This window comes from Carcharhinus amblyrhynchos, unplaced genomic scaffold, assembly GCF_965287045.1.
Source record: "Carcharhinus amblyrhynchos unplaced genomic scaffold, sCarAmb.v2.hapA scaffold_42, whole genome shotgun sequence".
Classification (NCBI taxonomy): Eukaryota; Metazoa; Chordata; class Chondrichthyes; order Carcharhiniformes; family Carcharhinidae; genus Carcharhinus; species Carcharhinus amblyrhynchos.
This window is the reverse complement of record NW_027649783.1, coordinates 1,805,787-1,820,406: the sequence shown is the minus strand read 5'-3', so window position 1 is coordinate 1,820,406 and position 14,620 is coordinate 1,805,787. Positions and strand designations below refer to the sequence as shown.

The 14,620-nt window shown below is 43.6% G+C and overlaps 2 protein-coding genes and 1 non-coding gene across 3 annotated transcripts; all 3 read right to left on the bottom strand.

The window, feature by feature from the left end:
- Nucleotides 1-3,860: 3,860 nt before the first annotated feature.
- trnal-uaa (transfer RNA leucine (anticodon UAA)) lies at nucleotides 3,861-3,943 on the bottom strand. The gene has a single exon. It is a non-coding gene; the product is annotated as a tRNA-Leu (tRNA).
- A 1,630-nt stretch (nucleotides 3,944-5,573) lies between these two features.
- Nucleotides 5,574-6,054, bottom strand: LOC145335956 (histone H2A.J). The gene has a single exon (XM_080181689.1). The coding sequence runs from the start codon at nucleotides 5,961-5,963 to the stop codon at nucleotides 5,574-5,576; it is 390 nt and encodes a 129-aa protein (XP_080037815.1). The 5' UTR covers nucleotides 5,964-6,054.
- A 1,164-nt stretch (nucleotides 6,055-7,218) lies between these two features.
- On the bottom strand, nucleotides 7,219-7,751 carry LOC145335821 (histone H2B type 1-M-like). The gene has a single exon (XM_080181547.1). It carries the CDS (start codon nucleotides 7,616-7,618, stop codon nucleotides 7,241-7,243), a length of 378 nt encoding a protein of 125 aa, XP_080037673.1. The 5' UTR covers nucleotides 7,619-7,751; the 3' UTR covers nucleotides 7,219-7,240.
- Nucleotides 7,752-14,620: the final 6,869 nt, after the last annotated feature.

The window sequence follows — 14,620 nt, the reverse complement described above, 5'->3', positions numbered from 1 at the left end:
TGGGACAGGGGAGCGACACACTTGAGAGCCCTGCCAGCCACAGAACAGTGAGAGGATTGGCTAAGGAAAGGGAAGAAATATCATAAGTTTTTGAATGGAATATTGCATTATCTCTCCTTACAGTTCAGTGTCTACAAGCAGCAGAAATAGCTTTTTCAACATTATATTTTTTGCAAAATTTCACTACTAACAATGTGACTGATTAACTGACTGCTTTGTGGAACAGCTACCATCAGTCCATAAACGTGAAACAAGTCCAATCTTGAAATAGCATCCTAAATCTTAATAAAGTAAACTAGGAAGGTATGAGTGGTGTGTTTGCAAAAATAGATTATGGATTAATAGATTCATTCAATGGCATGGCGGTGGATAAGAAATGACTAATATTTAAGGCAGAGGTGTCTGCAATTAAAGAGTTATACATTCTTTTCTGGCACGTAAACATAACTGGAAAAGTGGCCCAATCATGGATAACAAAATAAATTAAATAGTATTGGATCCAGAGAAGAATCTAAGAGCATAAAAGCTTGGAGCAGGAGTCGGCCATTTGTCCTCTCGAGCCTGTTCCTCCATTCAATAAAATCACGCCTGAACTTTTCATGAACAGCTTACACAGATGAGCAATCGGTCCATTCTGCTTTGCCTGTGTATGATCTTCTGTCTCCTGACAAACCCGCGCTGCTTTTGTGTGTGTTCCATTCTTTGTGTGTTAGACAGTGGAATTGTGCCGCCAGTCGGAGCATATTCGCCGTCATTAAACTGCAATACGACAGTAAAATTTTGTCCTGATACTGCGCAACAATAATAAACAGGAGTTTATTAGCTTGTAGTAGAGTGGCGCAGCGGAAGCGTGCTGGGCCCATAACCCAGAGGTCGATGGATCGAAACCATTCTCTGCTATTTACATTTTCAGGGTCAGTTTAAAAAAATCATTTCTCTGTTCCCCAAAAGTAACTCTGCTATTTTTTTCCAGGACACAGTTATCTTCATCAACTCTCGCTGACAATAGACAATCTAATCTGCCAATAGCTCACTGATGTAAAGGCTACAAACACGTCTTTCCCCCTTTTATTATCAGGGCAGTTCTGACACAGTCAAAAGACCAAAATCACATAACCCCTACAATTTTGAAGGAGGCCATTCGGCCCATTTAAATTGTACCGAAATCCGACAGAGCATCCCATCCATGCCCTATAGTCAGAGTCCCACACACGCACTCCGCTAATCTACCTAACCTTCACTTTTTTTTTAACCACACAAAGGGTAATCTAGCATGGCCAATCCGCCCGGCCTGCACGTCTTTGGACTGTGGAAGGAATCCGGAGTACCTGTTTTCCAGATGTAACTTGCCTGGGTGAATGCAGCTCCAACAACACTAGAAGTTTGACACCATCCAGTACAAAGTATCTGATTTCATTCGCTTCCTATCCACAAAGAGTCGCTCCCTCCACCAAAAGTTAAAATTAAAGATTATTTATTAGCCACAAGTCTGCTTATATTACCACTGACAGACAGGGGCAGCAGTGTGTACCTTCTACAAAATGCATTGCCTGAATTCACAAAGGCTCATTTGACAACATCTTCCAAACCCACCATGACTGTGGCCTAGAGGAAAAGGGCAGCAGACACATCAGAACAACACCAATAAGAAATCTCCCTCCAAACCACTCACCATCAGGACTTGGAAATATATTGCCATTCCTTCAGTGCCAGTAGGTCTTCTCACTCCCCAACAGCCACCCACCACCCCCCTCCTCTCCCCCAACCACCTCCAAACCGCACTGTGTGTGTACCCATATGACATTGGTGACAGCAGTTGAAGATTGCAGTTCAGCGCTGCCTATCCCAGGGCAATTATGGACGGGCAATAAATCCCGGCCGAGCCTGTGATGCCCTAATCCCATGAATGAAGAAAGTAAAAAAAATCAACTGATGAAAAAGGTTCCTCCTCACCTCTGTCTTAAAGAGGAGGTCGCCTTAAAAAAAACCTCTGCTCTTCTGATCATATTGTCAGTGTAATTCTGAGCACAATCAGGATTATTTAGTAAGTGTTGCCCCATTGCAGAATCACATTGTGCAGTAACGATGAAATGAGAAAATCTGTAGGTTTGGCAGCATCTATAAGGAGAGAAAAGAGCTGACATTTCGAGTCCAGGTGACCCTTTGTCAAAGTCCTTTGACATCTTACAGATGCTGCCACACCTGCTGAGATTTTCCAGCATTCTCTCTTTTAGTTTCAGATTCCAGCATCTGCAGTAATTTGCTATTATTTGTGCAGTTGCGACCTGCCTGGTGGTGGATATGATAGGATTTGTCCTTATGTTTCACCACATCCCCGTAGCTATGGGCTGTCCAAGACACACAATTGGTTTTGCAATCAATTCACATGTTGCAATATCTGTTTCCATTCTGTATTTGAATTTGTCTGGTATTGTTTCTGAGGGGGTCAGTTATATGTGTCTGTCAGACTCTTATAAAGTGTGTGGGTTGGATGAGCCTAGATCTGCCAATGGCTTCTTTGTCTGTGAGCATTTTATGTAACTGTGGGAACCATCCGTAACATTAAATCCCCTGGGGCTGTTTGTGGAACATGTGCTTTAATTTCCCTGTTTGTAGAACATCAGCTTCATGCTGTAGCTATCAGTGGAATTAATTTTGTGTATAAGTCTATGATGCTGCTAAAACTGCGAGTTTCATTTGGGATTTTTCACCCACGTCTCTCTCTATCTAATCTTCCATTTGTATCCATTAGTCTGTGTGAGACTTTGGTTGTTTCCAAATCTCTCAGTGATACATTTGGTGTGTGTGATTTATTTCATATCACTCAGACTCAGCTCCTGTGAGTGAGAGCAGGAAGCAACCTGGATTTTTCAGCTGTTGACGCTGAATATGTGATTCAGAACTATTCTCTTATTTATCTGTCTTTGGGATTTAGTGTGAGTATGGGATTAATTAAATAACCTTCAATCTCAGGGACAAGTTATCAATTTGGATTAATTCCAAATCATTTTCCAACACAGAAACAGGCCACTGATGCAGTATGTTTTCAGCAAACAATGTGAGTGAGTTTCAGCCCAGCATTAAATCTCTGTCAGTGTGAACACAATTGTGAAAGATAATGTATCCTTCAACCTGATACTGGATTGTTATACTAGTTTCACTCAGGTTATTCACATTGATTTGGTCTGTGACACTCAGTCTGATTCTGAGTAAGAATTTTGACATGAATGTAAAATGGAACTCAGTCTGGAATTAGTACAGTGTCTTTCATCTGACTCAGTGTGAGTGAGGGGTTAGGATTAGTTTATAATTTATGGGTCATTTCATAGTCATCAAATTGAAATTGTAACTTTTAGTTTCATAATCAGAGTGAGTTTTCAACTGGAATCTGAGTTTGTATCTCAGGTTATACTCACTGTCAGAATATCTCAATCTGAGATTGTATTTCACATTTGTATCTAATGTATTTGTGAGAATACACTATGGGGATTAGTACAGCCACTTCCAAACCCCTGATGTGGCTGATATGACTGGGATTTAACTCGAATCTCAAAGTACCTTATGAAGGTTAATTGTGTAACATTTAACCGAAATTCCGTTTCATCAGATATTTAATTTGGAGTTAAAACTGCTCTATTGTGGGATTGACACAGTGATGGTCTGATAATAGTTTGGACTCAGATTGATGGATCCCCCGATCAGCGGTACTGATTTTGATTTGATTTCTTACTGTGACATGCAGTATTAAGCTGTGAAAACTCTGTTTTTTTTGCGTGCTATACAGACCAAGCAAACCATTCACACAATATATAGGGGAGAAGGAGGGGAGAGGGTGCAGAATGCAGTGTTAAAAATCCTTCTACCAGGAGTGGGGTTCGAACCCACGCGGACATATGTCCATTGGATCTTAAATCCAACGCCTTAACCACTCGGCCACCCTGGTACGAGAACTGGACATGATCGGGACACAGCGGCTGTCATTCCTGTTGGATTGAAAATGTGCCCCTGAAATGATTTGTGTTCTCGGAGACTGTGGAACTGATGAGCTGTCTGTGTCTCTGAGCTCGGACTGTGTGTGAGAAGGAGCTGGCGACACTCTCCCCTGGAACTTGTGTGGAGGAAACATCTGATTTCTTCAAATATTTCTCTGTGGAAACAAAGTCCATTGAATAACTCCAATCCAGATTGGGGCAGTTTCATCTCTATTAATAATCATTGGGAGCGGTTTGTGAGGCTGCAGCCAGACTCCAGCTCTGATTGGTCACTCTTGTTTCTATCCAATTCTTAACCAATCACAAAGCGAGGGAGTAGAAATGGGAGGTTTTGATTGGTTTACATTTTCAAATGGGAAAAACCCGCCAATTTCAGTGCAGGAAAAATACAAAATAACCGAACGCCTTAATGTTCAGGAAACTATTTCAATCTCACACTTTCTCATCTGTTTATTGTATTTTCCCCTCACTGAATCCTGCCGCTATTTTAGGAACAGTTTGAATTTCTCAATCTCTTATCTGGAACCGGCGGGAATCAGACCCCGCTCAGCAATTTAAAACCGAGCAAATCTCAGCTCAGTGGAAAAGCAGAAACAGAGAGATTCCCAACCAACCCCCTTCACACAGGCTTCACAGGGACAGAGAGAAACGGCTGATTTCTGATCCTCTCCCCTGAAAGCGGCCGGGAACGTTCCAAGGGGAAGTGTGGAGAGAATCCCCGGCCCTATCCCGCCGGTGGGACAGGCAGCTTTGTGTCCGGAGAATAGGGAGGGCCCGGGGGGAAGCGGATCTAAAAGCGCTGCAATGGACTCAGGTCCTGTGTGTGTACAAATCTCACTGATTCCGTCCTCTGGGAAAACTGGAATAAACAGATCAGCCCGAGAATAACCTCTTCATTCCCGCCTTTACTCTGTTCCCGAGCGGTACCCAGGTAACTCGAGTGAAAAAAGAACCTCATTCTGAAACTGAAGATAGTTATCGTTAAATGTAAATAATTACATCCTGATATTGTTCTGCGCCTCATTGTCCGTGACAAATCCCAGACTGGGGTTTATAATCCGCTCTCAGTTCAGTTTGATTGTCCCTTCAGTGTGAAAGTGTGTGTGAGGGGTGGGTATGAAGTCCCATTCACAGCATTCTGTAACGGGACAAATCTCTATCCTCCAGAAAGAGATTTCTCATTAACTCAATAAGGGAAAAGATGCTGCAGCTTTTTCACAGAGATTGTGGGGGGCTCTGAAAAGAGCCGTTGTGTTTGGGATGTTTTTCAGACAATCTTTGATGCTGTTTCTCACTCTGGGGTAATTGTGTACTTGTATTTAAATAATTACCTCAGACATGGTGCTGGAAATGATGTTTCTAACATGTGTAAAAGTTTTTTCCAATAAATAGCATACATTTACATGCATTAAAACACCTGTATCAATAATGGGTACAGGGATTGATAAAACAAAGCGGGAAACAGCTGGACTGTGAATAGCAGTGCAGAAACTGACCGATAAGCACCAGGCCGCCCTTTTCCAGATAAAGTGAGTGGCTCTGAAAAGAGCCTTTGGGTTATCAGATGAAAGAATGGCCGCTTCACTTGCTCTTGCTGGAGACGGCAGAGGTTTTCTTGGGCAGCAGCACGGCCTGGATATTAGGCAGCACCCCGCCCTGAGCGATGGTCACCCCTCCCAGCAGCTTGTTGAGCTCCTCGTCGTTGCGGACGGCCAGCTGCAGGTGTCTGGGGATGATGCGGGTCTTCTTGTTGTCCCGGGCCGCGTTCCCAGCCAGCTCCAGGATTTCAGCGGTCAGATACTCGAGCACAGCAGCCAGATAGACCGGGGCTCCGGCACCCACACGCTCAGCATAGTTGCCCTTTCTCAGGAGCCTGTGAACACGGCCCACCGGGAACTGCAGTCCAGCCCGGGAGGAGCGAGACTTGGCCTTGGCCCGAACTTTCCCGCTGCTCTTTCCTCTTCCAGACATTTCCCCAATCTCCCAAAGCCTTTCACAAAGAATGCTGAAATCCACTCCCTTTCGCTTCTCTTCTAGCTCCGGGAGGAATGGAGGGCCCACATTGCTGATTGGTCACTTTGTTGCTACCTCGCAGCATCTTGTCCATATGACCAATCAGAAATCTGCTGAACTGACCAATCCGGAGCCTCCACGGAGTGAGGGCGGAAAAGCCCAAATTCTCAGCTTCCCACCGATTTCATTTCAAATTGGAAAAGTCCCCAAAGGGGAAAAGAACAAATCCCTTTGGGAAATTATTCTGATCGGGAATGGAGAATCTCCCTTTCTCTCCTTCCCCAGTCTAGAGTTAACCTGGATCCGGCAGTTTCTCATTTTCACTCTGGGTTTATCTGAAAACAAGCCGAAAATAAATTTATTTTTGGAAAGTTCGCAAATATATTTCTCCATCAAGAACTACAAAATCCCATCAATAATTAACTAAAAACAAACCTTTTTGAAACATCAGTCTGTTTGCACCATTTTGTCCCGAGTTGCTTTTAGAATCCGGGATCCATTCGGGGTTCATCTCGGCCCTTTTTAAAACTCTCCAACCAGCCGCCAGGAAGTTTCATCGTTCTGCAAACGGACGGACTGTTCCCCATATTCCTCCAGACTGAGGATTCCTGCACAACTGGGGTTTATAGGGAATAAACTGATCGATTATTGAGACCAAACTGAAACAGAACTGGAAACTGAGTGGAGTCTGCACATTCTCCCCGTGTCTGCCTGGATTTTCCTGCGGGCGCTCCGCCTTCTTCCCACAGCCCAAAGACATGCGGGTTTGAGTCGATTGGATTTGCCCCCCAGTATCAGAGGGATGAACAGGGGAAATATGTCGGGTTATGAGGATGGGTGAGGGATTGATGTCGGTACAAACTCGATGGGCCGAATGGCCTCCTGCACTGTAGGGATTCGATGATTCTGACACATTTGTTCCATTAACTCTCTCTCTAAAGCCGGAGAAAGGGACCGAATATCAACGCGTCTAAGATCTAAACCCAGAGAAGGGCAGGTAGCAGTTAATTAATTTTAAACATTATTACTCAGACCCAATGATCCACCGGGCGTTTGATTTACATAACTCCGTGTCTATCATTGATAATCGGAAAATATAACAATTATTATTGTGCAAGACGCTGCGTTGTAATCATTGAAACTAAATTAATGATACAGCTTTTTCACAGAGATTGTGGGGGGCTCTGAAAAGAGCCGTTGTGTTTTGGGGGGGTTTCTCAGTCCATTGGGGAGTTTTACTTGGAGCTGGTGTACTTGGTCACCGCCTTTGTCCCTTCCGACACGGCGTGCTTGGCCAGTTCCCCGGGCAGCAGCAGGCGCACGGCGGTCTGGATCTCCCGGGAGCTGATGGTGCTGCGCTTGTTGTAATGGGCCAGGCGGGAAGCCTCACCCGCGATGCGCTCGAAAATATCGTTGACGAACGAGTTCATGATGCTCATGGCCTTGGATGAGATGCCGGTGTCGGGGTGAACCTGCTTCATCACTTTGTAGATGTAGATGGAGTAACTCTCCTTCCGGGATCTTTTCCTCTTCTTGCCGCCCTTTGCCGGCAGCTTTTTCTGCGCTTTCTTGGCTCCCTTCTTGGAAACCGGCGCTTTCTTCTCATCCACCATCCTCCCACTGAATTTCAGACACACAATCACTGAATGGGGCCCGGAACTCCTCTTTTATAGACCAAAGCACAGGCCTATGCTAATGAAGGATGGCTGGAAGCCCTGTTCCCATTGGTTCATTCACACTGATGGCAATTCGTCATCCTGTCTCTGATTGGTTAGTGTAGATACCCAATCACATTGGTTGCTGCTCAAACCCACAAACTCTCTCAGTTTTCAATCCGTCCTTTCCCCTTGTCCGGCCCCATCCACCCAAACCCCCCTGACTCTCTCACTCCCTCTGCCACACCAGCACATTCTGTCTGCTGCTAATCCCACATCACTCTATCAGACTGCTGATACTCTTCATACATTTCCCCTTCCTCACCAGCACCAACTGCTCCGCTTTACTTCCCCGCCCATCACCGGGAGCTGGCAGGACAGAGTATCTGGGCTCAGACAGGGGTTATTGCGAGAGTTACTGGGCGGGTTAAAGGGGAATAAGTTTGATGAGCAGCAGCCACAAGTCCCACATGTGACACTAACAGTGTGGCTAAAACAGAAAACTGACTGAGAGAAGGAGTGGAATAAGAATTGGACATTACTGACTACAAGGTGTTCAGAGAGGATTAGAGAAACAATCCCGGAGGGTGATTTACTGTTCAACACAATTCGAGTGCTTGGGAATGGGGCGGGGGTGGGGGTGGGGACGGGGGTGGGGGTGGGGGTGGGGGTGGGATGGCATTGAGGGATCGGTGCCAGTTAATGAACAATGCGAGAGCGATTCCACAACAGGATACACACATTCTATTTCCCAATGCTTCTCTGTCAGCCCTGTGCGAGTGGGATTCATGCTGTGTCAATTAGTATCTGATATTTCAATGTTGCTTCTATCTCTGTCAGTCTGTGGTCAGTGATATTAAGATTTAATCCAGAAATTGCAATCTCTGATATATGCCCGTGTGTTTTATTTTCTCTCTAACATTCAGTATTTTAGAGAGTGTGGGCTTTTCAGTATGTTGGTCCTGGGATGTTATTCTGTATTTCATTTGGCACCTGATGGTTTCTGAAATGGAAAATCTTGTGATGTTTTTTCTAGCTGCGCTTCAGTTTTGGGATTTGTGTGTGTGATTTCACTGCACACTTTTATTTCTGACACGTGGGTAGGTTTTTAATCTGTGTATATCAGTCTTTGGTATAAGGGTGTTGGTATTTTCCCATCATGCTGTTCTATTATTTGGAGTGTGTCTTTCCCACTAATTCTCAAGGTCTCAGTTATTTGCGATATTACAGTTCCCATTGAGGTTGATATTTCCCAGTGACCATCTTAAAGGATCACATGACAAAGGTTCACAACTTGGACTGTAACAAATTAAAGTCAACACTAACCAACGAATCAACACTTGCCCCTGAGCGTCAGGGGATTAGAAGGGTTACGGGGAAAGAGCCTGGTTTGGACTGTGGTCAATGCAGACTCGATGGGCTGAATGGCCTCCTTCTGAACCGTAGGGATTCTATGAAACGTCACTTAGTCACTCAAACACTGAATAGAGATGAGATACCAGCCTACCTATCATGACTATTAACTTGTGCATGTTCGTTATTCAATATCTAGTACACACTGCTAGTGATGTGTGGATTGTTTATAAGTTCATAAGAACATAAGAAATAGGAGCAGGAGTAGGCCATCTAGCCCTTCGAGCCTGCCCCGCCATTCAATAAGATCATGGCTGATCTGTCGTGGCTGAGTTCCACATTCCCGCCCTCTCCCCATAACCCTTAATCCCCTTGCTTATCAAAAAACCCATCAACCCGCGTCTTAAAAATATTTAGCGAGGTAGCCTCCACCACTTCAACGGGCAGAGAATTCCAGAGATTCACCACCCCTTGAGTGAAGAAGTTCCTCCGCAACTCCATTCTAAACCCACCCCCGCCCTTTATCTTGAGGCTGTGCCCCCTTGTCCTACTGTCCTTCCTGAGTGGGAAGAGTCTCTCCACCTCTATCCTATCCATCCCATTCATCATCTTATACGTCTCAATGAGATCGCCCCTCATTCTTCTAAACTCTAATGAGTACAAGCCTAATTTATTCAGCCTCTCCTCATAGCTCAACCCCCTCAACTCCGGCATCAGCCTAGTAAACCTCCTCTGCAATCCCTCCAAGGCCAAAATATCTTTGCGTAAGTACGGCGCCCAAAACTGCACACAGTACTCCAGCTGCAGCCTCACCAATGCCCTATACAGCCGCAGGAAGACCTCCCTACTTTTATATTCAATCCCCCTCACTATGAAGGCCAGCATCCCATTCGCCTTCCTGACCACCTGCTGCACCTGCAAGCTGGGTTTTTGCGACTCATGCACAAGGACCACGCGGTCCCTCTGCACCGTCGCCTGCTGCAGTTTTTCGCCACGGAAGTAATAACCCTTCCTACCATTATTCCTACCAAAGTGGACCACCTCACACTTGCCAACATTAAATTCCATTTGCCATTTCCTGGCCCATTCGCCCAGCCTATCTAGATCCTTCTGTACACTCTCCACACAATTTGCCATTCCACCAATCTTGGTGCCATCAGCAAATTTCGACACCCTACACTCGGTTCCCTCCTCCAGATCATCTATATAAATGGTAAATAGCTGAGGCCCCAGCACCGACCCCTGGGGCACTCCACTAGTCACCATCCGCCAATCCGAATACCACCCATTGACCCCCACTCTCTGCCTATTTGACAACCAGTCCTCTATCCATGCTAACACCCTACCCCCAACTCCATGTCCCCTGACCTTCTGCAATAACCTCTTGTAAGGTACTTTGTCAAACGCCTTCTGAAAATCCAGAAAGACCACATCCACCGGCTCTCCTCTATCCACCGCCCTCGACACATCCTCATAGAACTCCAGTAAATTTGTCAGACACGACTTCCCTTTAACGAAACCGTGCTGCGTCTGCTCTATCAAGCAATTCCCCTCAAGATGCCTCGCAATTTCCTCCTTAATGACAGATTCTAACATTTTACCTACAGCAGACGTTAAACTAACCGGCCTATAATTCCCTGCCTTTTGCCTGGCATCCTTCTTAAACAACGGCGTAACCTTAGCCGTTTTCCAATCAAGTTCCTGAAACATAAATCTGGATTTCAGTCTATGTCAGTCATTTTCTGCTTTACGACAAAGGGTTTTATTCTGTCCCTCTCTGTTTCTGGCATGTTTCCTGCTGTCAGTGTGTGTGGTAGGTCTGTGTGTCTTTATTGCAGAATCTGTTAATTGTTGCAATGTGAGTATTATTTTTTGCTGTCAGTGTGAGGAAGATGTGGATTGTACTCTGTAGCTGTTGTATTTTATGAGTAGCAATGTTTTATGTTGTTCTTGTCAATCTGCAGATTGCAAATACAGTATTCTGTTTCCTACCTCTTGGTTCTTTGTTTCTATATTAGGTGACAACAAATCCAGGAAACATGACCTGAGTTGAGGCAAAACACGAGGAGAAACTTCTTCACTGAGAGCTTGGTCAATCTGTGGAATTCACTACCAGAGAAAGTAGTTCAGGCAAGTTCAAGAATAAATTCAATATAGCTGTTTGGTCTCGAGGGATAAGGGATATCGGGGGAAGGAGGGATCAGAATATTGATTCTGATGATCAGCCATAATCAAAACGAATGCTGGAGCAGCTCCAAGGGCCAAATGATCTACTGCTGCTTGTATCTTCTATGATTCTACTATAACAATTCCTGGTGGTCTTATGAAAGTGAAATGAGGATTAGCAAACCTGTTGGAAATCTGAAGATGCAACTAGCATTTTCAGCAACGAGATCAAGAGTAACCAGCTGATGTGGTATATTTACATTTTCAGAAATTAGTTTCCACACAAGAGGTCAATAAATATAATCAGAGCACATGGGGAATACTGGCCTGGATTGAGAACTGGTTACAGGAAAGGAAACAGAGAATAGGAATAAATAGGTCATATCAAGTTAACAGACAATGACAAGTAGGGTACAACAAGGATCAGTGCTCGGGCCCCAACATTCACAACCTATATCAATCATTGGGATGCAGTGATTGAAGACAACAGTTGCAACTTTGGAGAATGCACAAAGTAAGGTGGAAGTGTGAGTTGTGAGGAAGAGACAAAATCTCCTCAAGGGGATTTGAAGTGGCTCAGAGAGTGGGCAACAATTTCACAGATGGAATGTAATGTGCAGAATATTCCTTAAATGATGAGAGGCTTGAAAGTGTCGAAATTCAAAAGCACTTGACTGTTCCTGTTCATGAGTTACAGAAAACTAATCTGCAGCTCGAGCAAGCAATTAAGAAGGAGAATGGAATGTTTGCCTTTATTACAAGATGTTTGAATACAGGGGTAAAGATATTTTACTGTAATTGTATAGAGTCTTGCTGAGACAGCACCTGGACTATTGTGTGCAGTATTGTTCTCCTGACCCAAAGAAAAACATGATTGCCATAGAGGAAGTGGAATAAAGGTTCACTAAATGAATTCCTTGGGTGGAGGGATTATTGTCTGAGTAAAAACAAGAAACACCAGGCGTTTATTTCCTGGCATTTAAAAGAATGAGAGGTGCTGACATTCAAACATACAACAATCTTACACGGCTCGATAGGGTAGAAGCAGGAAGTATGTTTTCCCTGGCTGGTGTGTTTGGAACCAAAGGACACAGACTCAGAATAAGGGGCAGCTCATTAGGACTGAGATGGGGAGGAATTATTTCACTGAGTGGGTGATTCTTTGGAATGATCAGTCCAATGGGCTGTGGAGTCTTACTTGTTGATTAAGTTCATGAGTGAGATGGATCAGTTTCTACATATTAGTAACATTAATGGATATGGGGATAGAGCAGGGAAATGGTGTTGAAATGGAAAATCAGCCATGACCTCATTGTGTGACGATATGGGCTCAAAGAGCTGAATGGCCGACTCTTGCTCATAATTCACATCTTTCATTATGTTTCAGGATGGTCATCATTTTGTGACTGTAATTAATGAGAAATGAGCACAAGGTTCTTCCTTTATCCTGTCACAATGTGACTGTGGCTTTAAAAATAGTCATGATGTGGAGACACCAGCGTTGGACCGGGGTAAACACAGTGAGAAGTCTGACAACACCAGGTTAAAGTCCAACAGGTTTATTTGGTAACAAAGCCACTAGCTAGCAGTGTTTACCACCAAATAAACCTGTTGGTCTTTAACCTGGTGTTGTAAGACTTCTTACTGAGCTTTAAAAATAGAGCAGAGCAGGTTCACAGCCAGTGACTGACCCCTTATTTCCCCAAAGACTTTCCACAATTGAAAAGCCACATGTCAGGTCAGAGATACATTACTCTCCACTCACTGGGAAAATCCATCTCCAATAACATAAAAGAATCTCAAATACAAAATAATATTTTGGGTTTCACTTGCACACCAGCTTCAGCATTTACTCCCTCAGCCACTGGAGCACAATGTGTACCATCTGTGAGATACACTGCAACTACTCAGTGAGGCTGAGTGTGGGACTCAATCTCATCACTCCATCTCTTGTAGAGAAGGAGATTAATTTTGTGCCTGTAAGTATTGGACACTGTATACAAAAGACATTTTTATCATGTATTTGTCTGTCTGTTGTCAGTCTGCATGTGTGAGGTTAGCTGAACATGAATTTGTGACTCAGGCACGATGTCAGTCTCCACTGCTGTATGTTTATATGGGGTTAAATCTGTTCCTGAGTTTGCCATGAAGTCAACATGAGTTTGATTTCAGTTTTGCAGTCTTCAGACTTTGAGTAACTACATGAGTGTGTGATTTATACTGTTTGTATCCATCCCAGGTACAGCAGCTCAAAGTTATTTTCCTTCTGTATCTCTGTCCTTGTGGTGCTGTGTATGACGACAGGACTCATTCTGTAAATGTTACTTGCTGATACTGTGTGAGTGTGGAGTTCATTTTGTTTCACTTTTCCTCTGATGAATGTTTGGGTGTAAGAATCATTCTGTAGTTGTCATTCCCAAGTATGTTATGGAATTCCTTGTTCTTCCCATCTGTCTCTTGGGAGTTTGTGAATATAGGATTAATTTTACATCTGTGATTCTCTTGTTATCTATGCGAGTGTAAGAATCAATCCTCATACAGTTGTTCATTGTGATGTATTGAAATGTGGGATACTTTTGCACTTTAAATTTACATGCATTTCAGGCACTGTATTAGAAACTATTTATTTAAATTATAATGCATTGATATTTGTTTGCCATTTGATTTAATTTATCAGATGGATTTGGGTACATTTCCCAGTCATGGTTTATATTCAGTAGCTGTTTGTAAGTTGTGCAATGGTATTCAATTTCGAGCTCTGTGAATGGTAAGATTTGGATACACAGCCTGGGAATTAATTACTGCAGCTTGCAGTAACAGAATTGTCATTACATCTTTCAGTTTGACTCACTGAGATTTTTGGATTGATTTACAAAATGTATCAATGGCTATATTCTGAGGTAATTAATTGCAATTTTTTAGATTCACAACAACATTTTTTGTCTATTCTGGTTATGAATTCTTATTCAATTTGTGACCAACGTGTTTTATATCTGTGAGTGGGTGTGTTTTGTTCAAATTCTATGATTAATGTATCTACCTGTCAGTCAAATGTAATATTGAGAAGTTTGCACTTGACACAAAGCTCAGTGTAAATGTGTGTTGGGAGAAAGATACAAAGCAGCTTCAGGTGGATGATATTCCAGCTGCAATGTTCTGAACCTCTCATTACCTCTCAGAACATTGTGGATGGGACATCACGTAGAAAATGTGAGATTTTCCATTTCCGTAGAAGGAACAGATATTCAGAGTTTAATTCAATGCTAAGAGATTAGAAAGTGTTGATGTACTAGGGGACATGTCTATCCTCATTAGTAAGTCACTGGAGGCTAACAAGGAAATGAAGCTGGTAATTTGGAAGGTTCATGGTACGTTAGTTTTTATTGTAGGAGGTTCTGAGTACAGGAGTAGTGAAGCCTTGGGTTGACTGGACAGCAGTGT

What these genes read in the sequence shown, in the direction of transcription:
- LOC145335956 (XM_080181689.1), bottom strand. Translation starts at nt 5,963, where the DNA reads ATGTCTGGAAGAGGAAAGAGCAGCGGGAAAGTTCGGGCCAAGGCCAAG.
- LOC145335821 (XM_080181547.1), bottom strand. Translation starts at nt 7,618, where the DNA reads ATGGTGGATGAGAAGAAAGCGCCGGTTTCCAAGAAGGGAGCCAAGAAA.